We start from the raw sequence: 24754 nt of genomic DNA, 5'->3' as shown, positions 1-24754 counted from the left end.
GAGGGGCTTTCATGTGTCTTATTCTGAAGGGAGGCTTCCATAGCCACTCTACCATGAAGCCCTGATTGGTGGAGGACTGCAGTAATGTTTGTCCTTCTGGAACTTTGTCCCATGTCCACACAGAATCTCTGGAGCTCAGTCAGAACTTACCATCTGGTTCTTCGTCATCTCTCTTACTGAGGCCCTATTCTCCTGATTGCTCAGTTTGGCTGGGTGACCACCTCTTGGAAGAGACCTGCTTGTGCCAAACGTCTTCCATTTGAGAATTATGGTGATCAGCAATCCTGTCTCTGAGCTCTGCAGGCAGTTCCTGTAACCTCATGGCTTGGGTTTTGCTCTGGTATGTATTGTCAGCTGTGAGGCCTTCTATAGAGAGGTATGTGTCCTTCAAAGTCATGTCCAATTAGTTTATTTTACCACAGTTGGATTCCAGTCAAGGTACAGAAACATCTCAGCAACGATCAAGAGGAATGGGAAGCACCTGAGATAAATTTTAAGTGTTGTTGCATAGGGTCTAAATACTTACTGTATGTCAGTGTGATATTTCAGATTAAAGTTTCCATAAATTTGCAAAAACAAATCTAAAATTCTGCTTTCACTTTGCCATGATGGAGTACTGAGTACAGATTAATGAGAATTAAAATAATCTTTTTGAGTGTAGCATCAGGCTGCAACATAAGAAAATTGGTCAAAGTGAAGGGGGTCTGAGCACTGAGCACTCTGAATGCACTGTGTATTGCATGTGTGCTGTATTCAAGGGGATATAAGTTGAAAAAGAGTGCATGTCACTTCATTTTTTTAATTCATATTTTGCACAACATCCCAACTTTTTTGAAGATTATTATAACAGTTTTTGATGTGTAACTATGTTCCAACGTAAACCTTGGTCTATGCCTTTGAGGCCCCTTGATGCATGACTGAAAAATGCCTGACTAAGCACTGTAATTCCAGAACAGAAGCAGTATTGTTTTATAGGAGCCATTTTATTTCTTAAATGTATGTGTGTGTGTGACCTCATGATGTCAGAAGACAAATGTAAGCCAGAAGTCTCTCCAGCATTCTGAAGATTCTGTTCAGTAATGTCAGGACCAGGGGATTTTTAACATCTGTAAAAACGTGTGGCAGCCATGAGGTCAGGTCAGTAACATTCAGTCATTTGTAACTGTCTGGCTCAACAAGTCATGCATTTTTTTTGTGTGTGTTTTACAGCCCATTACCATAACTTAACAACCTTGCACAACCTGAACTTTCCTGCTGTAAACCTGATACTGGTGTGAAAAATCCCACCCACTCTGGATATAACTTGCAGGATAGTTGACAGATTTCATTTCAAAGTACGTCTGTAGATGTGGGAAGGCTGAAGCAGAGACAGAGAGTGTGTTTAAAATGGCAGCCAGAGAGACAAGTAAGTCATGAAGGATTGCATGACATAATAGAAGAGCACTTCCTTTCTTAAACTTATTGAGTCTTGTAATCTTGACTCCTCTTTTGAGACTGTCATAAAAGTGTTAAGTTATAAAGTACATGGAGAAGCTTATCTGTCTGTGTGATTAAAAGGCTCTCTGTGTTGATGTGCTCCATGATGTGATTATGACCTAATTTTCAAGTTCCTTCCACAAAACAGTTTTTTTAAGACAGAGGTCAGTGTATGCGTAGCTGCTGTTCTTAAGTCAGTAATGTGTGTCTTCGTTTCTAAGTAACCCCAGGGTTCGCCGTCGATTCACCTCTCTCAGCTGCTCAAGCAGAAGCAGAAGTGTTTGGCAGCATGTTTGGACTCTCAGGGAAAAGGGCCAAGCCACTCTATTGGTTGACGCTGCTGTCAGGACTTTTAGAGAGTTTATTCTTCTCAGGGATGGCCTATGGCTGGGCCTCGCTGGTGTTTGTGCTAAAAGTTGATGGATACTTTGCTGGATACTGCACCAATGCAACCAGGGATAGTGATCATGCTGCATACACAGGTAAGATGAATGGGAATGTGTTTCAATGAATAGCTAAGGTTTTAATTTACTTCAGTCTATAAAATTACCCTTAACTGGGGACAAGAATTAGAATGAGACATGCATTTTTTATTTTCAAACAACACTGTAAAGATGGGAAAGATCAGAAATTTGTAAATTTGCACAAGTATCACTATTTAACCGAGGAGAAAAAAAATCGGATTTTGATCAAAAGCATTAAATTCTCTCTTGCTTTGTAAGAGAGTAAGTCAACCTCCTGCTTGGCTATTCTAGTCTTTATTGGATAAATATTTCAATTCATCTTTAATTTATGTCTTCCTGCTTTTCTCCTTTGTTTTAACTCACAGTATTTCAACACTAAACATGGGAGCCTCTAAATCAGACCAGCATTTATTTGTCAGAATATGGTGACACAAAGCTATTTAAAGTGGCTGGGTTTTTGATTTGAATGGCCTTGTATTTGATATATATTTTAAAATATAAGACAGTCCCCTCAAAAAGTATTGGAACAGTGGGCCCAATTCCTTTATTTTTGCTTTAGACTAAAACCATTTGGGTTTGACACAAAAAGATTAATATGAGACAAGAGATCATTTCAGCTTTTATTTCCAGGTATTTACATGTGGATCTGATACACAACTTAGGAGATAGCATTATTTGTAAGGGAACATCACATTTTTAGGTGAGCAAAAGTCTTGGAACAGAGAGACTAAAAATAGATTGAAGTTAACAAGACTTGATATTTAGTTGCAAATCATTTTCTTGCAGTAACTGCATCAAGTCTGTGACCCACTGACATTGCCAAACTTTTGCATTCTTCTATTTGATGCTTTTCCAGGCTTTCACTGCAACCTCTTTCATTTGTTTACTCTCTTCAGTCTCCTCTTTAGCAGGTGAAATGCTCTATAGGGTTCAAGTCTGGAGATTGACTTGGCCAGTCTATAACCTTCCACTTATTGCCCCTGATGAACTCCTTTGTTGTTTTGCCAGTGTGTTTTTGGTCATTATCTTGCTGCATGATGAAGGATCTCCCAATCAGTTTGGTTGCATCTTTCTTTAAATTGGCGGACAAAATGTTTCTGTAGACTTCTGAGATCATTTTGCTGCTGCCATCATGTGTTAAATCCTCATTGAAGATGAATGAGCCCGTCCCAGAAGAAGCCATGAAAGCCCAAGCCATGACATTACCTCCACTGTGTTTCACAGATGAGGTTGTATGCTTGGGATCATGAGCAGATCCTTTCTTTCTCCAAACTTAAGCCTTTCCATCCCTTTAGTAACAGTTCATCTTTGTCTCATCAGTCCATAAAACTTTGTCCCAGAATGTTTAAGGCTTGTCTCTGTATTTTTTGGCAAATCCCAGCCTTGCCTTCCTATTCTTCTTGCTAATGAGTGGTTTGCATCTTCTGGTGTAGCCTCTGTACTTTTGTTCATGAAGTCTTCTGTGAACAGTAGATGGTGATACCTTCACTCCTGCCCTCTGGAGGTTGTTGCTGATGTCACTAACAGTTGTTTTATGGTCTTTCTTTACAGCTCTCACAATATTTCTGTCGTCAACTACTGCTGCTTTCCTTGGTCTACCCATTCACAACTGTTACTTAGCACACCAGTGGATTCTTTCTTCTTCAGGACATTCCTAGTGGTTGTAGGGGCAATGTCATATGCCTTGGCTCTGACTGATTTTACATCTTCTCTCAGCTTCAGAATCACTTGTTTTTCACCCATAGACAGCTCTCTGGATTTCATGTTGGTCACACCTCTAACTGTAAAAGCAGTCTGCACAGGCAAAAACCAAATCTGAAACCGAGCGTAGACATTCAGCACTATTTATTGTGTGAATAATCAACGTAATAAGACATGCCTGGGCAACAAAACACACCTGTCAGTCACATGTTCCAATACTTTTGCTCACATGAAAATGGGTGATTTTAAACAAATATTATATCTTCAAAGTCGTGTATCAGATCAAGACATAAACACCAGTAAATAAAAGCTGAAATGATGATCTCTTGTCTCATATTCACCTTTTGATGTCAAACCCAAATGTTTTCAGTCTACAGCAAAAATAAAGGAATTGGGCACACTGTTCCAATACTTTTGGAGGGGAGTGTATATTTCTTTAATTCCCCCCAGCAATGAAACTAAGCATAAGGTACGCCTTGTTTCTGATGAGGAGGAAGAAAAACCTGTTAGGGATAAGGAGCTTTATAAGTAGTTGAGCTAAAAATTCAAGTAAAGGAAAACAACAACATACATTTGTTCTTGTTGGACACAGGTGATAAAATAACAAAGTACATGTGGCAAAATTTGCTGCCCTGCCTCTACTGATATCACTGGATTTTGACCAACCTGTTTTTGGACATTAAGTTTGTATTTAGTATTAAAGGCACTGAGTTAAATAGTAATCCGAGGTCCGAAAGTGCTACTAGAGTGCTGCTTGATTACATATGTATACATCACAGATGTAAGGCCAAATGAACTGTTGGAATCTGAGTCTCCACTATTTCTTTTTAAAGCTACTCATCAATACAAAAAAGGTCCCTCATCTCAGGATCCTCAGAGGAAAGGCACTAAAGTTTCCTAAAAATATCTTGCTCTGATTAATTATACGTCATAAGATAAGTCAAGATCAGCTGCAAGTGAATTTCTCACCTTAGGAAGAGCTGACTTATGACTTTCTCTACCAGTTTACCAAGATGAGAAAAGAGTCATTCTGATCTACATGTTGTGACAGCACAGTGGTTGTTTGATGACTGTGTCAGACTGGTTCAAAACCTGCTGCACTCCCTGTATTCTACACTTACGTTTCCTGTAAAGCAGCAATCTTAAATTACTGTGGATTACAGTGAACTGGACTAAAGTGAACTACATTAAATATGTTTTTATAGTCCTTGAATGGCAATTTAATTAGCAACAGAAGAACAGAACAGGAACTTGTATTCACTACCTAATAATTCAGAATATAAGAAAACTCAAACACAATTGCAGTGAACCAGCTTCCTGTATGACAAGCCAGTGGGAGAAAAATATTAGATAGAAGTTTTCATCGCTAAAGTCTTGAGGATTTCTGTAAAAGAATTCCTGTTTATTTACTTTAAGAATATACACTACTGTATATGGACAAAAGTATTTGACCATATCTGTTAATAATTAAATTCAGGTGTTTTCACCAGCACTGTTGCCACAGGTGTATAAAATCAAGCATCCAGTCATGCAGTCTCCATTTGCAAACCTTTGTAAACTAAAATGTTTTTTTTCTGAAGAGCTCAGTGACTTCAAGTGTGGTACGTTGGTGGATGTTACCTTTGAAATAAGACAGTTCATGAAATTTCATCCCTGCTGCATATTCCACAGTCAACTGTAAGTGATATTATTAGAAAGTGGAAGTGTTTGGGAACAACAGCAACTTAGCCATGAAGAGGAAGACCACGTTAAATCATAGAGCACAGTCAATGACTCCTAAGGCGTACGGTGTGTAAAAATCCCCAACACCCTGCTGATCCATAGCTGCAGAGTCATGAACTTCCACTGGCTTTAATGTAAGCACACAAACTGTGCAGCAGGAGCTTCATGGAGTGGGTTTCCATGGCTGAGCAGCTGCATACAAGTCTCATATCACCAAGTTCAATGCCAAGCTTTGCATAGTGGGGTAATGCACACCCACTCTGGAATGTGGAGCAGTGGAAACTTGTTCTGGTGTGATAAATCATGCTTCTCTGTTCGGCAGTCAGGTGGTTGAGTCTGGTCAGGCCAGGAGAACATTATCTGCCTGACTGCATTGTGCCAACTGTGAAGTTTGGTGGAGGAGGGATAATGTTATGGGACTGTTTTTCAGGGTTTGGGCTGACCTCTTGGACATTTTGGACAATGGTATGCTTCAAACTTTGTGGCAACAGTTTGGAGAAGGCTGTTTCTATTCCAACATGACTGTGCCCCAGTTCACAAAGCAAGGACTATAAAGACATGGCTTGATGAGCTCAGTGTGGAAAAACAAAGCCCATACCTCAGCCCCTTTGTGCACCTTTGGGTTGAACTGGAATGTAGACTGCAAGCTGAGGCCTTCTCATCCAGCATCAGTGCCTTACCTCATAAATGCTACAGAATGAATTGGCACAGATTCCAACAGAAACACTCCAAAATCTTGTGGAAAGTCTTTCAAGTGAAGTGGAGGTTGTTAAAGCTGCAAAAGAGGAGCAAACTCTATATTAAAGTACATGGATTTGAATGCAATGTCATTAAAGTCCTCGTTGGTGTCGTGTTCAGGTGGCCGAAAACTTTTGTCCATTTAGTGTATGCATGTATGTTTATGCACACTTGTCAATATGACTCATTAAAAATGTGTTTTAAAAAATTAAAGTACAGTTTAAAATGAGATTACTCAAGGAGTTATAAACATTGATATGACTTTTAGAGAATAGTCAACTTTGCAATAACACCAGGAAAACTTAAAAAAAAAAAAAAGTTATTGCTGCATCAGATACTGCAGAAAAGTCAACGTTTTCAACAATCAAGCTTACTTTGAATTAACAGGCGCTCTAATACTATTGTTTTTTATACACAGCTTAGACTGTACACACATTAATAGTGACTTTATTTCCAGTACAAATGTATCCGTTGTTATTTTCATTTCTTCCAGATTGCACGGGCCAGGATGAGCAGTTCTCTCTTGTCATGTGTATCGCTCTCATCATCAACACAATAATACGCTTCCCCATTGGATGTGTCTTTGACCGCTTTGGAACCACAGTTACAAGGGTAATATCAATGTAAGTGCAGTGAAAGCTTGATTGGTTATTTAGTGTTCGTTAAGGGGTGTTTGTATTCATGAATACTAAAAACCCGAGGTTGCCAAAATGCAACCAAATTAACAAAGCTGAATTTACTCACTGATTGTGGACAGATAACAGGTCAGGCTCACTGTGACGGGTCGGTTAAGGTTAAAGTATGGGCAGGTGTTGCTTCGACCCACAAAGCTAACCTTCGTTTACAGTTGTCCATTAATGTGAGAGTTGTAGCACCTGCCTGAAAGATCTAAACCAAGTTTTCTGTGAGATAAGAAGTGAAAGGTTTTTTGCCTTGAGACTGAGTTAACAAAGCCAAATCTCTGACAAATACTTGCTTCTCAAAATAATGCTTAGTTTGCTTAGGAGTAAAGCTGGATTAACCATTAAGGTAACTTGGTAACTGCCCAGGGCCAGCAATCTGTAACCAAAAATTCAGGTTATTTCTTGCTAGTTTAGCCTGTCTGCTAGTGGCATGTAGCCTTTCTGGTCAGACAGCATGAGGCAGGTCAAAGGTGATGACAATCAGCTTGATGCTGGCCAACAACACACTTCATTCAGAGTGTTGGAGAGCTTTAGCAGAGCACAAAGACAGGGGCAGCTAATTCCAGAGATTTGAGGCTATGGCTCTATCGTGTCTTTCAGTGAGTGTGTGGGACAAAGAGATACTCCTGTGTGTTTGATCTAAGGGGGCGGGATGTCTGGTAGGGGTGAATGACTTCTGGCAAATAATCTGGAGCTTTACCATGTAAGTGAGTGAGAGGTTCTTCAACTTGATCCTGAAGGTAACAGGGCACCAGTGACAGGATCTAAGTACAGGAGTGTTTGTTTGACCTTGTTGATACTGTGGCTGCAGCATTTTGTACTGACTGGAGATGATTTAGCGCGGACGTGTTAAGGGAGGTAAAGAGTGAATTACAATAATCAATACATTATAAGATGAAAACATGTATGAGCATTTCAAGTTTAGCAGGGAAACAAGAGTTGTAAGTTTGTTATAATGTTTAAATAAACCCCCCAAAAATGTGAGTTTGTTAGCTGTTTGGTACAGCTGTCAAATGTAAAAGATTGATCAGTGTCCATTAAAGTATTCATCCCCTTGGATGTTTTACCCTTTTACTGATTTTAGAAATCGATCATGGTCATTATAAGTTGACTTATTACAAAAAAAATTGCAAGATAAAACCTCTATAATGTAAGTGATATATAAGTGAAAAAAAGATTGCCATGAAGTTATGTCAGCTAAATGAAAATATGTAATGTAAAATAAGTGACCACATAAATATTCATCCCTCTCAGGTCAGTATTTAGTTAGATGATCCTTTGGCTGCAATCACAGCACTGAGTCTGTATAGATAGGTCGAAATCAGGCTTGCACATCTGGACACTGCAATTTTACTCCATTCTTCTCTGCAAAACTGCTCAAGCTTTGTCAGGTTGCACAGGCATCAGGCGTGAACAGCCCTTTCCAAGACCAGCCACAAATTCTCTATTCGATCGAGGTCTGGGCTTTGACTCAACCTCTCTTGAACATTCTCCTTGTTCACATATTTTACCCATTTAGTACAAGTTTACATTGGTCTCAGTGGTCCCCAAAACATGCCTGTGAAGTTTACTGCTGAGAAAACACTTCAGTATTAATTTTTGCATGTCTAATAAACGGAAATGTCAAGTAACTAAGTACAAACACTTAGTAATTAACACTGTAACACTGTAACACTGGAGTAATTATTTTTCAGCCTACTTTTTACTTCTACTCCTTACATTTTCATGCAATTATCTCCACTTTCTACTCCTTACATTTTAAAAATAGCCTCGTTAACATCTTTAACATCAGCACTATGCACACTGTATGTGTTTTTACTTATAATCTGGTCTTAGTCCCTCCACAGGTGAAGGTGTACACATGTTAATAAAACTGTTATTGTTGTTGATATTATTATTGCTGTTTATTGTTATATTGTGTTTAAGTATTGCTGCATATTTTATGTCTTACTTTTGTTATATATAGTTAATTTCTTGTCCCTCTCCTATTGAGCTGTTGTAATAGCCAAATTTACCCCCTATGGGGGGTACCCCTAAAGGCTTATCTCATCTTTCTATTATCTTATTTTATCCTATGAAAGGTTGACAAAAAGGTTCTAAAATTTAATGTCTTAGCTTCATATTTTTTTTATGCTTCAAAAATGGGGCATTTTAACATGGGCCTGTGGGCCACTGAAGGAATACTGGTAGAACTGAAGTCTTTAAAAGGATGATGTATTTGTTTTATTTTCATCAGATGTTCTTCACCCCTTCTCTTGATAATTTAGAGCTGCATTGTTTGCAGTCTGCCCTACTTTTGTCATCCTTATTTATGCTGAAATACAATATATTACCAAAAGTATTCGCTCACCTGCCTTAACTGCCATATGAACTTAAATGACCTCCCGGTCCTAATCCAAAGGGTTTCATATGACATCGGTGCACCCTTTGCAGCTATAACAGCTTCAACTCTTCTGGGACACACTGATGCTGGACAAGAAGGCCTGGCTCTCAGTCTCCGCTCTGATTCATCTCAAAGGTGTTCTGTTGGGTTGAGGTCAGGACTCTGTGCAGGCCAGTCAAGTTCATCCACACCAAACTCTCTCATCCATGTCTTTATGGACCTTGCTTTGTGCACTGGTGCACAGTCATGTTGGAACAGGAAGGGGCCATCCCCAAACTGTTACCACAAAGTTGGAAGCATGGAATTGTCTAAAATCTCTTGGTCTCTTGGTATGCTGAAGCATTCAGAGTTCCTTTCACTGGAACTCAGGGGCCAAGCCCAGCTCCTGAAAACAACCCCACACCATAATTGCCCCTCCACCAAACTTTTCACTTGGCACAATGCAGTCAGACGAGTACCATTCTCCTGGCAGCTGCCAAACCCAAGTTCATCCATCAGATTGCCAGATGGAGAGGCCCGATTTGTCATTCCAGAGAACGCGTCTCAACTGCTCCAGAGTCCAGTGGCAGCGTGCTTTACACCACTGCATCTGACACTTTGCATTGCACTTGGTGATGTATGGCTGGGATGCAGCTGCTTGGTCATGGAAATCCATTTCATGAAGCTCTATACACACTGTTCTTGAGGTAATCTGAAGGCCACATGAAGTTTGGAGGTCTGTAGCGACTGACTCTGCAGAGAGTTGGCGACCTCTGCGTACTATGCGCCTCAGCATCTGCTGACCCCGCTTCATCATTTTATGTGGCCTACCACTTCGTGGCTGAGTTGCTGTCCTTCCCAATTGTTTCCACTTTGTTATGATACCACTGACAGCTGATGTGGAATATTTAGGAGCGAGGAAATTTCACAACTGGACTTGTTGCACAGGTGGCATCCTATCACAGTAGCACGCTGGAATTCACTGAGCTTTCACTAATGTTTGTAGAAACAGTCTGCATGCCTAGGTGCTTGATTTTATACACCTGTGGCCATGGAAGTGATTGAAACACCTGATTTCAATTATTTGGAAGGGTGAGTGAATACTTTTGGCAATATAGTGTATCACCAAACTGCAAATCTGGCTCCAGGTTTACCAACCGGCTCAAATAATAGGAGGTTGACATTAAGCTGTAAAATGTTGTAAAGTCCAGAATCAGAGATGAAGTCCTGTCACTGGTCAAAATTTGCCTGCACCATACTGTGAAGGCACAAGTACAGATTTGGGTCATTTAATAGCAAATGTCCATTCAAGTATCATATAAAAGTGACTATAACTGTATTTGGATTGAGTTTTGAAGTATATAAAAGATCCAGTGAGACTGTACCATTTACCTCTTCGCATGAAGTCACATGTTAAATATCTTCCTGCAGATTCTTGTTCACTACTGCTACGCTGTTCATCACTCTGTCAAATGCAGGTTTGTGTTTTTGTTCATTTCAGCTATTGTATTTTTTCATCTCTATTTGTCCTCACCTATTTCTAATCCTTCCTTCACACAGAGATGTCACTGTTGCTGTACCCGGCCATATCATGTCTCATTATTTCTGGCACAATCCTCCACACCACTAACGCACAGGTACATTTTTACATCCATGACTTTAAACGGAGATTGTGTGTGGGTTAGATCATAGAACATACATTCACAAATACATTAAAATGTTTCATGAAATATAATGTCTTGTAAGAGATCAAATATCTGTCTAGGTGGGGAACCTGTTTCACTTCTATCGCTCCACCATCATTACGGTCTACAATGGAGCCTTTGACTCTTCTGCTGCTGTGTTTCTTGTCATAAAGGTAGGAGAAAGTGGATGCTAAAAACACTGTAATGTGACTTTATTATACTTTAATTCACAAAATTCACAAAACAAACTCATATATGTGCCTCTCTTGTGTTTCTACCTGCAGTTGCTGCATGAAAGAGGAGTGTCTCTTTTTGTGTCTTTCCTCTTCGTCACCTCATGTAGCATCATCCTTCTTTTACGTACCTTGTTCCTAATGCCCAGAGGACACATCCCCTACCCGCTTCCTGAAATTTACACATACGGGTCAGGACAAACTACATTATCCTGAAGAGTGGCTCAAAGTCTGTTTCTTGATGAGGTTGTCCCCCATCAAGAGGCTGACTCTGTTGGCCTTAGATGTTGATTTAAAACCGTTCAATCTTGATTTGCATGACAGTTATGTCATATTTGGAGCTTTATTATCATGTTGAATCATTTAGTGATGGATTATTTAAAAGGGTTTATGCCTTCACGCCAGTGATTGCCAAGAATGTATTATGTTTCTGGATTGTCTGTTCACACATATGTCCATTCTTGTGAACACAAGATCTCAAGAATCGTTTGAGGATTTTTCTTCAAAATTTGCAAAACTCTGACTCAACTGATTTGAATTTGGAGGTCAAAAGTTAGAGGTGTTGGGACTCATGTTCATCCCTTGACATCTCAAGAACATTTTTTGGAGATTAAAAAAACATTACTCTTAGAGGAAGTGGAAAATTTGGTGTAAGCATAACAGGAAAATGTTACTTAATGCATGTGTGGTTAAGTCTGCATCAGAGCTGCTACTACAGCTCCTCCAAGAGCGTATAGGCCAGGGGTGTCAAACCCAATCATAGCAGAGGCCAGATTCTGAATTGAGGTAGAACCTGGGGGTCTAACAGGGTCAATATTGAACTATAAACTGTCATCCTCATTTTCACCAGCAACAAATTACAAGAGGAAAAATACTTTGCACTGACGATGAATGATTTTAATGTAAAATAGGTCAAAATGATAAGTTTACATCAAACTTATTTGTTCAAAAGGTCAAAACACAAAATTAAAAGTCAAAATGTTTTTAAAAGGCAACTGTATGAGACAGAAAAACAAAATCATGAGTTTTAGAGGTCGAAATATAAAATAAAAGCCAACATAATGAGGCTAAAAGGTCAGAGTATGAGATTAAAAGTCAAAGTTTGGAGTTAAAAAGGTAAAAACACGACATGAAATTTGAAATTATGTGTTTAAAAAGGTCAAAATATGACCTAAATTTTAGAATTGTGAATCTTAAAGGTCAAAAAATTAGATAAAAAGTCTAAATCATGAATTGAAAGGCCAAAATATTAAATCACAGGGCCAACCAAACCTGGGGGCAGGTCCTTACTCCCCATGTGAGGTCATGAGGGTAAAATCTGAGAACAGCTTGTTTCAGCACACATTTTTTGAAAGGAGGAGAAAGAGAAGGGGGAAGGGAAGGAATTTTTCTGATTCTTGAGTTTGACACCCCTGACATTGCCTGATAAAATCCTCCTTTTTTTCTTTATCTCTTCATTACTTCTTACAGTCTTAAGTGGATGGCTATCAGCAGCCTCTGCCATCGTTTACTTCAAGTCTGAGACCCGTCTAAGGCATATGACCACCATGCAGTAGTTCTACATTTTCTGTTGTTCTTGTTGCTGTGAGGGTCAGTTTTTTTACTCCGCCTCTCTGCTGTGACAGAGTGAGATGTCCTGGAAGAAAAGACAAAAAAAATAACAAGCTAGAAGACATGAAGGAGCATGAATATCCGAGGAAAATGGACATGCAGACTGAGGGAACAACGCCAGAGATGGAACCCAAGAAAGAAGAAGGTGGTGTTATTTATGATACTTTTTTTCCCTTAATGTGACTTAGAAAGCACAAAGTTCCTCTCAAAGCTCTGCTATCAACCTGATACTTAACTTTAAAAACTATGATTTATATTTGATATGTTTATTTCACTCTGAAGTAGTTTAAAAGATTGATTTGTTTAAAGTGGGAAAAAAATTACATATTATTTCCACAGCTGATTTTGGGAAGCTGACATTTTTGTCATTACGAAAAAAATGGCTGCTTCCCAAAAACTGTGCGTTAGGATACTAAAGGAACTCTTAAGGGCTTATCTAGATTATTTTGGTATTATAGACATAATATATTTGAACGTGCAATAAAGACAACCCCATCAACTGACATAATCTGTAGTGTTCTAGCAGTAAACAAAAGAACATGCTTTTATTTGTGCTCATCCAATTCACATAAAGTGATAAGGATTGTGACTATTTTTTAAAGGTCTGAAGTTTTGTCTCATGTCAGTATAAGAGATGATCTTTCCCAAAAGGCTCTTCATTTGGTACCATTTTGCCTTTTATATCTTTAAAACAACAAAAATGGAAAAAAAGGAAACTGTCTCTAAAACAAGAGCCAGCTCCTGGAACCAGTTCTTCTGCATATGACACAAATGACACAACACAACTCCACTGTAATTTGTGTCTTGAACTGAGTTGTCATTTCAATCTTAGCAGTAGCCGACCAGATTTATGTGCTAAATAATATATCACGTTTCCTTCAACAGCATGTTTATGACAGAATGAGGGAGAAAAGCTGTTAAAGAGACACAGCTAGTTGCTAAGTCTGTGCCTTAATTGCCTCCATTCATTTGTATTGCCAGAAGGTTCACTGCCCATGTTATGCTGATACCAAGCCACAGTAACAGAGCCATGGAAACAATGTATGGGCTGTTGTTTGCATAAGAGGTGGGCAGGAGAGGTCTGAAACAGGTCATCACTGAAGATGAAGTTGTCAGAGCATACTATGGATGAATGTACTAATTACAGTCACTCAGTATCTGAATACCCAAAACGCATTGTTAATGCAAAATGTTGACAGGACCAGAACTGGAAATCAAGCCAAAGTCTTGGCTTAATATTACATGTTTTATAAGATGAATTGCATGATGTGCAACTTCAACCTCAGCTTCTTTGTAATTTCAAATATAAATTTTTGATCTCTTCACGTTTTCATACAAACAGTGGCTAGTTTCCGGAGCTGTGTCTTGTCCTGGCTCTTCCTGTGGCACCTAGTGTGGGTGGTCACCATCCTCTTCTGTCATACCATCTTCCTGTCCAACGTCAACTCCATGCTCACCCGGCTGGCCAAGGATGACCAAACCTCTGGTGAGTTAGAGGATTGAAGTCCTTAGACTTGTTTTCCATATGTTGCTTACTGCTTCATAGAATTAAGAAGGATACCAAGTTTGACTTATGTTGGCTCAATGTGGAACGCTCTGATCATGACAGTGTCTTTTTACTTAATGTCTATCTTTGGGGGAAAAAGGAGGGATAAATAGAAATATTGGATGGTTACAATAGCAGGAGTCCTGAGAATTCAGACTTTAAGCTTAATACTTCATTATCAGCTCATGGGAAGTTTTCCAGTTTTAGATTTATAGTAAAGTGAATATTAAGTATTAATTTAAATGTATTAACAGGCTATAAAGAAAATGATAAAATCAAATATAAGCTGACATCAAAAATTACAAGTAAAATTGAATCTTGGATTTGGCAACTTTTTATATCCCTAGATACACATTTTTAGAGCATGAAGCCTTCATCATCAAAATAAACAGCTACATTAGAGTTCATTCAAGCACAAACACCAGGGCTGGACTGGCAATCTGCCATACCTGGGATTTTACAGATGGACCAACATACTTCTGGGCCTGAATGATTTATTTAAGCTTTTTTTTTTGCCTGGTACCAACCCATAGAGCAGGGGGAGCAGCCTGTTGGTCATTTTGTTTAGAAAGACATTTTACTGGCCCAATCATGTGTCCTAAAGCAGTGGTTTTTAACATGGGGTAGGGACTCCCCTTGCGGGTTGCGAGACACTGAGGGGGGCGCTAGATGTCTTCTAAAATCAAAGATCTTTTAAAGATTTCAAATTTTTTATTTAACCAATTTTTATAAAAATGTATGGATTACATTATTTTAATATCAAATGAAAACATAATAATTTCTTGAGATTTATGCTGAAATCAAAGTAATGTTTAAAAAAATCCTTTCAATGTAAGTCTGCATAGGGCTGTTCTGTTATATGAACAGCTGTGTTCAACTATGCTACAACCACCTTCAGAGGCAGTGGGGGCCCCTGGTCTCTGGCACCGTTATTTTGGGGGCCTGTTGCCCCCTCCCCTCTCCACTCCAGCGAATAAAAGTTAAACTAAATTGTCAGGAGAAAGTGAAACTTCAGTGCCAAAATGATTGATGGGGTATGTAAGTAAACATCCATTCAAAAAACTGTCGATGATGGTGCTGCAACAGTTAGTAAAGCTGTGCAGTCTGCAGTTCAGACAGCACACGTGATCTGATGCTGCATGCAGCTTCAAGTGGAGGAGGACTACTAAAGTTTCTCTCCTCTCTCTTTCTTCCTGCTAAGTCTCATCTACAGAAGTTGTTCCTCTGTGTACTCCAGGTCATAAGAATATTCCCTCAGAACCCAAGTAAACGGCATGTCATCGCTACTTGAGTCAAAATCGCTCATTTCTTGTTTGTTTCAGTTCAGACTGTTGTTGTTTTAATCAGCTCACTGAAAGCACTGCCAAGTCCCTTATACAGCCCAAATTAAAAAATACAGAAATATTCCTTTAAAATGAGCAGCGGTGAAGTGCAAAGCTGATGAGTGCTTGATCTTACAGTTACAGAACACTGTTTCCTTTTTTGTTTATTTTAATTTACAGTTCATTATGAGTATGAATAGTAGTGCTGTAGTGCAACGCTAGTACTTCAGATTCATCTTTGGAGTTTTTTATGCTGAAGCTTGTCAATCCCACTAAAAACATTAGAAATTTAAAGATGTAAATAATCTAATCATGCTTATAAATGTCTCTGTGGTTTAAACTTTTAAAGCATTTTTACCGCTTTCAGATACTGGACATTGTTGTAGGATTAGTCTTATTTGCAATTTTCGATCTGTTTCCACCTCCTCAAAAACAAGCATCACCTTTTATCCCTCCCTCCTCAGTGAGTCACTACACCAATGCGTTCGCCATCACCCAGCTGTGCAGTGTACTGTTTGCTCCCGTGAACGGACTCATCATGGACAGACACAAGAAGAGAACTCTGGCTACAGGTACTTTTGTTCTGCAGAGATGCATTACAGCTTAAATGTTTGCCATCAGGAAAAAAAAAATCTGCAGCAAATTCAAAAATGACCCATATTCATTTTTGTCTTGCCTGTCTTCTTCTAGGAGAAACCCGACGGGAGTCAGACCTGCGTTCATCCTGCCTCTCCCTCTTCCTCACCTCCCTTCAGTGTTTTCTCTTCTGTATTTGCTTCACCATCCCTGTCCTTCCCCTGCAGTATTTCACCTTTGTCCTGCAAGTTATAAACAGCTCCTTCTTTTATGGAGGCCATCAAGCCTTCATCAGCATAGCGTACGTTCCTATTTCCATCTTAATTCCAGCCTATTGTTTAAGTGAACAGCCAAAACAAAAACATTTTCATCCCGCACTCTTCCTTTTTTTCATTCCTTACTCCATCTTTCATAAACCCCTCCAGATTTCCTGTGACTCATTTTGGGAAGATGTCAGGGATTGCGATGTCATTATCAGCTCTTGGGCTGCTTCTTCAGGTTCCAGTCCTTCATCTCATCCAGCACCGGCTCCATGGTGATCCACTTTATGTAAGTGTTAAGATGTTGTGTGATACTTATGTCAAAACAGCTTAAAGCTTGGCCAATTTTCTTTTTTTTCTTCTCATTCTCACAGGTAAATGTAGGTGTCATCTTGCTGTCTCTTCTTGCTTTTATCCATCCGATCCAAGTCAGTCTCTACTGCAGGAAGCTGGACAAACAGAGAACAATCACTAAACAAGAAGCCAATGAACAACAGGCCTTTTAAAGTGTTGACTTTTTACGATGCAACAAGAAAGACTTAATAATCTTCTTAATTTCTTGTATTTAAGATTTTTATATTAAACAGTGTTAAAACGCTTTATCATCCCAGTGAGGATAATCAAGTTTTATGAACTAATACACTTAGATTCTTCCTCTGGAGATTGATTCTGTCTCGTATGTATATAAACCTCAGTCTTACACAAACAGGACTAAGTATTCTGCAAATACTCTCCAGTCTCTGCTTTGACTCTGAGGTCAAACTGCATAAATGCTTAGCAAAGCAGAAGGGATATCACAATAAGCTGGAGCGTGGGTCACTAATTGGCACCTGGGTCAGGATCTGGACCCGAGTGCCTTCCTATCTGGACTCATACTTTCCAGTTATTTAACTCTGAAGAGTGGTTCAGTTTTGAACTGTGCAGCTTTGCCTTTATGATAGCTACATGTGATGCAACTGAGCTGATCAATCATTCAATCTTTGTTTACATAACTGAAGTTATCTCAAGACACTTTATAAAGAGGTCAGGTCTAGATGGCAGCTAGAAACTGAATGAGTGCTCTGTCTGTCACATTCATTCCAGGGCCAGCCAGATCAACAAAATATAACAGGTGTGCACATCACCAATTAAACTAACCTTAGCACAAAAAGTAAGAACATTTGTGTTTGGTAGATTATTTTTGTTGTAGCAACGCTTCTTGGTGATAAACTTATACCGGTGGAAAGCCTGTTTATTTCCCTTTTAATTGGTGCCACATTTGTAAGAATCATGCATTTGAGGGATGAGCAGCAGAGCTGAGTGTGTAGGTTGCACCAATGAAAAATGTACCAAATCCTCTCTGCCAGTGCCAAACAGCTTACTCTGTCAAGTCAATTCCTGGGGAAAAAAACTTCAAGCAAATTCTTCTTCTTTTTTTTTAAATCAAATTGCCCCCAAAACTATAAATGTATTCCCCCAAAATCCATGAAATGATGTAAAATCCAAAAACATCCAAACGAATTCCCTTAAATTTCCATGAAATTCTAAATATTTCAATGGACACCCCCTACCTTAATTCCAACCCAAACCCCCATATATCAACAAATACATTTCCCAAATTTCCATTAAAATACCCAAAATATTCCAAGTAAATTCCCCCAAACATACAAATCAAATTCCCTGAATTTTCCATGTAATTCTTGAATTATTGAAAAGATACCCTCAAACTCCAAATGTAATTAAAAAACGTACATATAAATTTCCCAAATTTCCATGAAAACACCAAAAAAAAAAAAAAAAAAAAAAAAAACCCAAAACCAAACATTAACATATATATTTCCCAAATTTCCATGAGAATACACCCCCAAACATCTAAACCAATTTCCTATATCCCTAAAGGAAATTCCTTTAAATTCCATAGCAAATTTTTCCCCCAAACTACCAATGAAAGTCTCCAAATTATACAAACGTAACCCCAAAATTTCCTCGAAAGTACCTGTAAAACCAAGAAAATCCCCCAAAGTATCCATATAAATTCCCTATCATTACCATGAAAATCCCTGAAGTTTCAAAGAAAATTCTCCAAACATTTCCAGTCAAATACAGTCTTCATACCTACATGTGGCGTCTTAGGAGGTTAAGTAGGCCCTATCCATCCATTTTCTAAACCGCTTATCCCGTTCGGGGTCGGAGGGGGCTGTAGTGATGGGTCATGAGCAAAAGCTGCGGCTCTGAGAGCCGATGCTTTGGGAGAAAGCCGGTGAGAACCCACAACTTTAAAAAAGCTAAAAAAAAAAAAAAAAAAAAAGTCACTCTTTGCATTTAGTTCTCCTTTACTGTCGTGAATCATACTGAGGCGTCGCTGTTTAAGTTTGTTTCATATATTCCAAAGATCTCCTCACAGGAAAAACAAGCACTAAAATCCTGTCGCAATAACACCTCTGTTAGGCTTATTGTTGTTCAACGGAGCAGGACAATTAAAAGCGTGAGGACAATGAGGACTCGCACTCCATTTCAAGACTCAGGGTAGGACATACTGGACTGAATGACACCTTGTATTTATTGGGGAAAAGGAGAAATGATTTATGCAACATGTGTGGAGTAAAAGAAAATGTTGAACATACATTGTTACACTGTTTGAAATATAAATTAAAATGGAAAAGATTTGAAGAAAAAGTTTAAGAGGCAGGTAGGGAGTGGAACCTTAAAGGAATTCTAGGAACAGAGGGAGAGGAAGAAGGGATAAGAAATGGGAGGAGGGCGCTGCTTGTGTTTCTAAGAGGCACGAGGCTGGCAACTACAAAATAATCAGAGGAAAGTGACATGATGTTGCACACTCTTGTACAGTAGGTGGCGGTATGCACCTAAAAGTTGTTTGCGACCCGCCAATAAAACAAGAGAAGAAGAAGAAGAAAAGAGGAAAAAAAAAAGAGAGAGAGAAAGAAGAAGAAGAAGAAGAATTTTTTTTTTAGCAAATATTTTATTTACACAATAAAAATTTTAACAGGCAGACATTTAAGGTTTACATTACTTCAACACAAGAAAACTCAGATTAGACAGTTTTGAAATAAAAGTTCTCCATCAGACACTTTGCACATAATGTTGTCATATCCCCACATCTTCATAAACTTATCCATGTTTCCTGTGGCCCTGTGGAAGCAAAACTCCAGCCGCAGCCTGGCTTTAATGTTGCACTTCCACAAGGCCACAGGATCAAGTTGAGGTCCAGCCTGTAGTCTGTCTCTCCGACTGAGGTAGATTGCCATTTTTGCCTCTCCAATTAAGAATTTTAAAAGTTGGCACTTAAATTTGTTCTTTTTGTTGTACCGTACCCCACAGATAAAAACAGAACTGGTAAAAACAAGACTAAAAAGATTAAAAACCCCTGTTAAAAATCTAAAAAAATTGGTTAGTCTGTTGCACTTGGTAAAAACGTGAAAAACATTTACAGACAGACCACAGAAAGCACACTTATTTAAAACAGTGGGATTTATAACAGATATAAAAGGATTTGTAGCAATAGCACCATGTAAAATTCTCCACTGAAGGTCACCAGTTCGTTTTTTTTAAAGGAGGCTTATACAGGGTCCTCCACTGTGGGGTCTGTCCTCCGAGTCTGTCAGTCCACACACGCAGCTCTGTTGTTCAGTTTTGTTTTGTGGATTGTTTTCACAATGTTCATGTAGAGAGCCTTTTTATCAAAACTATGTAGGGCTAGTTTTTCTGTTGTTCTCTCTGTCAGGAGGGGGCCAGTGCAGTCATCAAACTGAGGGCTCAGGTGAATCTCAGGAAAAACGTCCATGGGGTCTGGCTGGACCCCTCCTTCACTGTATTGCAGTTAGAGGCTCTTCTCCTGCACAGAGAGCCTCTTCTTTCACAGTTCTAGGCTCCTCTGGATCAGCCGAGCACAACGCACTCCCAGCAGGGAAGACACGGCCGTGACATCAGACAGAGATGGTCCTGCTACATCTACCAGCTGTTTTAAAACCACGGTCCTGGTCTTACTCAGCACTCCCACCAGTCCTGGAGTGGAACTGCAGCTCACATCAAGCCAGGCACCGCTAACCAAAGGCTCCTTCAACAACCAGTGCAGAGAGTTAGATTTCTGGGTTCTGTTCTAATTAAAAAGAGCACATGATTTTAAAACACCTTGATAAAACTGAGGTAACCCATTTAACTTTAAAAGTTTTAAATCAGTTAAAAACAGAGCAGCACCCAGCCCCAGGTTATTGACATGCCTAAAAATGCAGCTGGCCACATCCCTCCACACTAAATCAGGAGGTCCATTCAGGAACCTCTGCAGGAACTGTAACCTGAAGGTTCTACTGGCCAGGTGGGCAAGGCCCTGTCCCCCCTCATCTCTGGATAAAAACAAAACACACTGTGGCACCCAATGAAAACCATTCCAAAAAAAAAAAAAATTGATCATTTTGCTTTGGATCTGAGCTAAAAGACCAGATGGTGGATCCAAACAGGCAAGCCAGTGCCACAGCAAAGAGGCTACCAGGTTGTTTAAAACCAGAACCCTCCCGCTGTAAGACATCTGTGAATGCAACCATCTCCACTTTGATAGTTTGTTCTCAACTTTTTCTGACAGATTTCCTCAGTTCTTTTTAACCAAATTATCTTTTCCTAAAAAAATACCAAGGTATTTTAGGCCATCCCTTTTCCAGGCTAGGTTTGGTGGAAGAGCAGGAAGACCACGGCGCCACTCTCCCACGGCAAGGGCTTCACTTTTGCCCCAGTTCACCCTAGCTGCAGACAACACAGAAAACTTTCGGGTTACATCTGCTAATGCATTGACGTCTTCTTGACTATTAATTAAAACAGCAACATCATCAGCATATGCAGATAAAACCACTTTGCTATTAAAACCTGGTAAAAACAGACCGTTAACACTCGAGCGGATTTTCTGAAGGAGGGGTTCCAGGGAGAGTGCACAGAGCATCCCAGACAGAGCACAGCCCTGTCTCACACCTCTATGCACTCTAAAAGGAGCACACAAGCTGCCATTGATCTTCAGCACACTCTTAATGTCACTGTACAGCACCTGGATCTTAGCAATGAGACCAACGCTGAACCAAAACCTCCTCATAGTTTTCCAGAGGAAGCAGTGTTCAACGCGGTCAAATGCCTTTTCTTGATCTAATGCGATCAACCTAGTATTCGAGCCCAATGAACTAGAGACCTCCAAAACATCTCGAATTAGGTAGATGTTATCTACCATAGACCTGCTGGGTACGCAGTACGTCTGGTCTTGATGGATGACCTGCTCCATAGCCTCCCTAAGACGGGTGGCCAGGGCTTTTGAGAGGATTTTGTAGTCGGTGCAGAGGAGAGACACAGGGTGCCACTTTTTTATTTCTTGCAAATTCCCTTTTTTGGGCAAGAGCGTGATGACAGCTCTTCTGCAAGAAAGTGGCAGTGAACCAGTGGTGAAACTTTCATTAAAAACATCCAGTAAATCATGAGCAAGGATGTCCCAGTAGGCTTTGTAGAACTCTACAGTGAGCCCATTGATTCCAGGAGCCTTGTGGCCTTGTATACTTTGAAGGGCTGTATACAATTCTTGTATACCCAGCGGGCATTCAAGCTGGGTGTTGGTCTCCTTGGAGACCTGAGGTAGTCCACCACAGAACTCCTCAAACAGCTCTTCATTTTCCTGGTGCTCACTCATATATAAAGAGGAATAAAAGCCCACAGCTCTCTCACTGATCTGGCCTGGTTTACTCAGCTCCTGCCCTGTGTCAGACAGCAGGGAATGAATTATCTTCCTCTGCCCGTGCTTTCTCTCTAAGCTGAAGAAGAAGCTAGAGGGAGCATCCATCTCCGTGATGTTTTGGGCTCGGGACCTGACCAGCGCACCTTGTACTTTTGTATCCAGCAGGTTGGCTAAGGCCATTTTTTTTACTTTTGAGGGTTTCAATATACCCTCGATTTCCTGTGGACTCACTCATTTGTTCTAGTTCCACTATATTAGTCTCCAGATCTCTGATAGATCTGGTGATGTCTCTAGTTACATTGAGAGTGTGCTGCTGACACAATAACTTAATTTGGATTTTTCCATGGTCCTACCACTGCCTTAGACAGGTAAAATCACTTCCTCTGTCTAGAACCAGTCCAGAAATAAATGATGGCTTCTCTAAAACTCTGATCAAGAGTTAAAACTGAATTAAAATGCCAGTAGGCACTTTTTGGTAAAATATTTCTGATAAAAACATTAGACAGGACTAACAAATGATCACTAAAACCCACTGGTAAAATCTGACATGTTTTAAAAATATTAAAATGATGCTTAAAACTATAAAAACGGTCAAGACGAGCTAAGGAGATTATGTTATCACTCACGTGGGACCATGTGTACTGTCTGGAGCTTGTGTGCATCCTCCTCCATACATCCACCAGGGCATGGGAGGAGACCAGCTGTTTTAGAGCATGCTGGGAAACTGGATGAGGCTCTGCATGGTTTTGATCTAAAAGCTCATTCTCAGTACAATTAAAATCCCCACCTGAAAAAACATAATCACAAGACCCACAACCTTTGAATTTTTCATTTATCTTTCCAAAGAACCATTTCCTCTCTGCGCCGTTGTTTGGAGCATAAATGTTAATAAAAATAATGTTAAAATGGTCAAAACCAGCTTGGATTAAAAGGCACCTCCCTTGAACAACATGCTGCCCTTCTGTTGACTTTGGAGTAAAAGCTTTAGAGAAAAGGATGCTCACCCCTGCACTCATAGAGGTGCTATGACTTAAAAAAGCCTCCCCTCCTCATTCTCTACACCAATCTACCTCATTGTTAACATCACTATGTGTTTCTTGTGAAAATAAGACATCAATTCCTTTTAGCCTGAGTGTTTCATAAAGAATAGCTCTTTTTCTTGCCTCTCTGGCCCCGTTCAGGTTTAAAGACGCGACTTTAAAATGATTCATAAAGGGTGAGAGGTTAAAAACTATACTTAAAACAGCCAATAAAATCCATAAAGTGCTAAAAAGTCTCACATTTAATATATTCAACACATCTGTTTTCTGACTTTGAACATGACTTTCTTTAACCTGTACACTTCTTCATCAGTAAAACCAGATTCAACTTTGTGTTTAATATGATGTCTTGCAGAGTGATAAAACACGGATAAATCAGGGAAGTAACGCTCCAGGTTTACACCTTTCATGCATTTAGTTTGTTGTATGGAAAGTAGTGACTGGATAAAAACCTTCTTGGCTGGCTGACTGTGTGTGTGAAACACTGCTGCTGTCTGTAATCCAGCCCTCACTGTCACTGCTGTCTGACTCCATGTTTCTCCCTGCTATCTGTCTGCCTTTTAGCTTACTGGCTTTCGCTGCAACTACCACACTCTTCCTCTTACTGCGCCTCTGCGTTGGAACTGGCTTCCATGAAGCCTCATGCTCCATCATCTCCTCAGCTTCACCTGTCATGCTAGCTCCGATACAAAAACCACTAACCTTACCTACCTCACTTACCTGACTCACCTGACTACAGCCCCCAGCTGCCTCACTTACCTGACTCACCTGACGACAGCCCCCAGCTTCATCACTTACCTGATTCACCTGACGACAGCCCCCAGCTTCATCACTTACCTGATTCACCTGACTACAGCCTCCAGCTGCCTCAACTGTCTCACTCACCTTCTCTTTTCTCACTTTACCTGTCTCTCCTCCCTGCTCTCCACTGGCTTCACTCACCTGCTCACTACAGTCCCCAACTATCTTACCTGTTACACTGTCACTGCTGTGTGCTTCACTCTCTTTCCCCGTCTCATTTACCTGTGCTCCCTCCACCTCACCTTTCTCTCCTCCCTGTTTTCCACCCAGCTCACCTGAACTGTGCTGCTGTTCTGCACCCATCTCACTCCTTTCACTCTCCTTACCTGTCTGTGTGTCATTTTCCTTACCTATTCTCCCAGTGACCCCGCTGCTCTCTCCCTCACCACGCCCTTCAGTACTGTCAGCATCTCCGCTGGGCCGAGCTTCACAGCTGCTGCTCTGCGTGCCCGCAGCAGGAGCGCGGGGGGCGGGCCCGGGTCGGTCCTCAGCGGTGCGCTGAGCCCCAGCGCCGGGCTTCTCAGCAGCGACCGAGCCAACATCCCCGCCTCGGGGCCCCGCGGAGCGCCGCTCGCTCGAGCCAGACGGAGCCGGGCCAGCACTAAATAAAATTACATTCAACAATTTACCACAAAAGGGACAGAAAAGAGTTGAAAAATCACTCACACGAGCTCAAATTCTCCGCTCTTCCACTCACACGCCCCTCACGTTAAAAAGAAGGAGAGCAGCAGCAGCAGAAGAAGAAGGAGGAGGACTCCCACTCCAATACACAGGGTGGCGGTATTGCGCCGTCAGGCCGCCATTCATCAAAGCTGCAGACGGAGAAGAAGCGT

The 24754-nt window shown here is 40.3% G+C and overlaps 1 protein-coding gene across 1 annotated transcript; it reads left to right on the top strand.

The window, feature by feature from the left end:
- The first annotated feature begins 1127 nt into the window (after positions 1 to 1127).
- Positions 1128 to 16885, top strand: LOC121508643 (solute carrier family 43 member 3-like). The gene is made up of 13 exons (XM_041785631.1): positions 1128 to 1137; positions 1698 to 1958; positions 6595 to 6724; positions 10578 to 10624; positions 10707 to 10783; positions 10912 to 11004; positions 11116 to 11255; positions 12690 to 12820; positions 14018 to 14161; positions 16008 to 16115; positions 16234 to 16420; positions 16545 to 16668; positions 16754 to 16885. The coding sequence occupies exons 1-13, from the start codon at positions 1128 to 1130 to the stop codon at positions 16883 to 16885; spliced, it is 1584 nt and encodes a 527-aa protein (XP_041641565.1).
- Positions 16886 to 24754: the final 7869 nt, after the last annotated feature.

The sequence above is a fragment of the Cheilinus undulatus genome, linkage group 4 (assembly GCF_018320785.1).
Source record: "Cheilinus undulatus linkage group 4, ASM1832078v1, whole genome shotgun sequence".
NCBI lineage: Eukaryota > Metazoa > Chordata > Actinopteri > Labriformes > Labridae > Cheilinus > Cheilinus undulatus.
The sequence above is the reverse complement of the archived record's forward strand: the minus strand, read 5'-3'. Positions and strand labels throughout refer to the sequence as shown.

Excerpts from the sequence above, each read along its gene's own strand:
- LOC121508643 (XM_041785631.1), top strand. Across the intron at positions 10,625-10,706 it reads CATCACTCTGTCAAATGCAG|AGATGTCACTGTTGCTGTAC; the intron begins GTTTGTGTTTTT and ends TCCTTCACACAG. Across the intron at positions 16,421-16,544 it reads CAAGCCTTCATCAGCATAGC|ATTTCCTGTGACTCATTTTG; the intron begins GTACGTTCCTAT and ends AAACCCCTCCAG.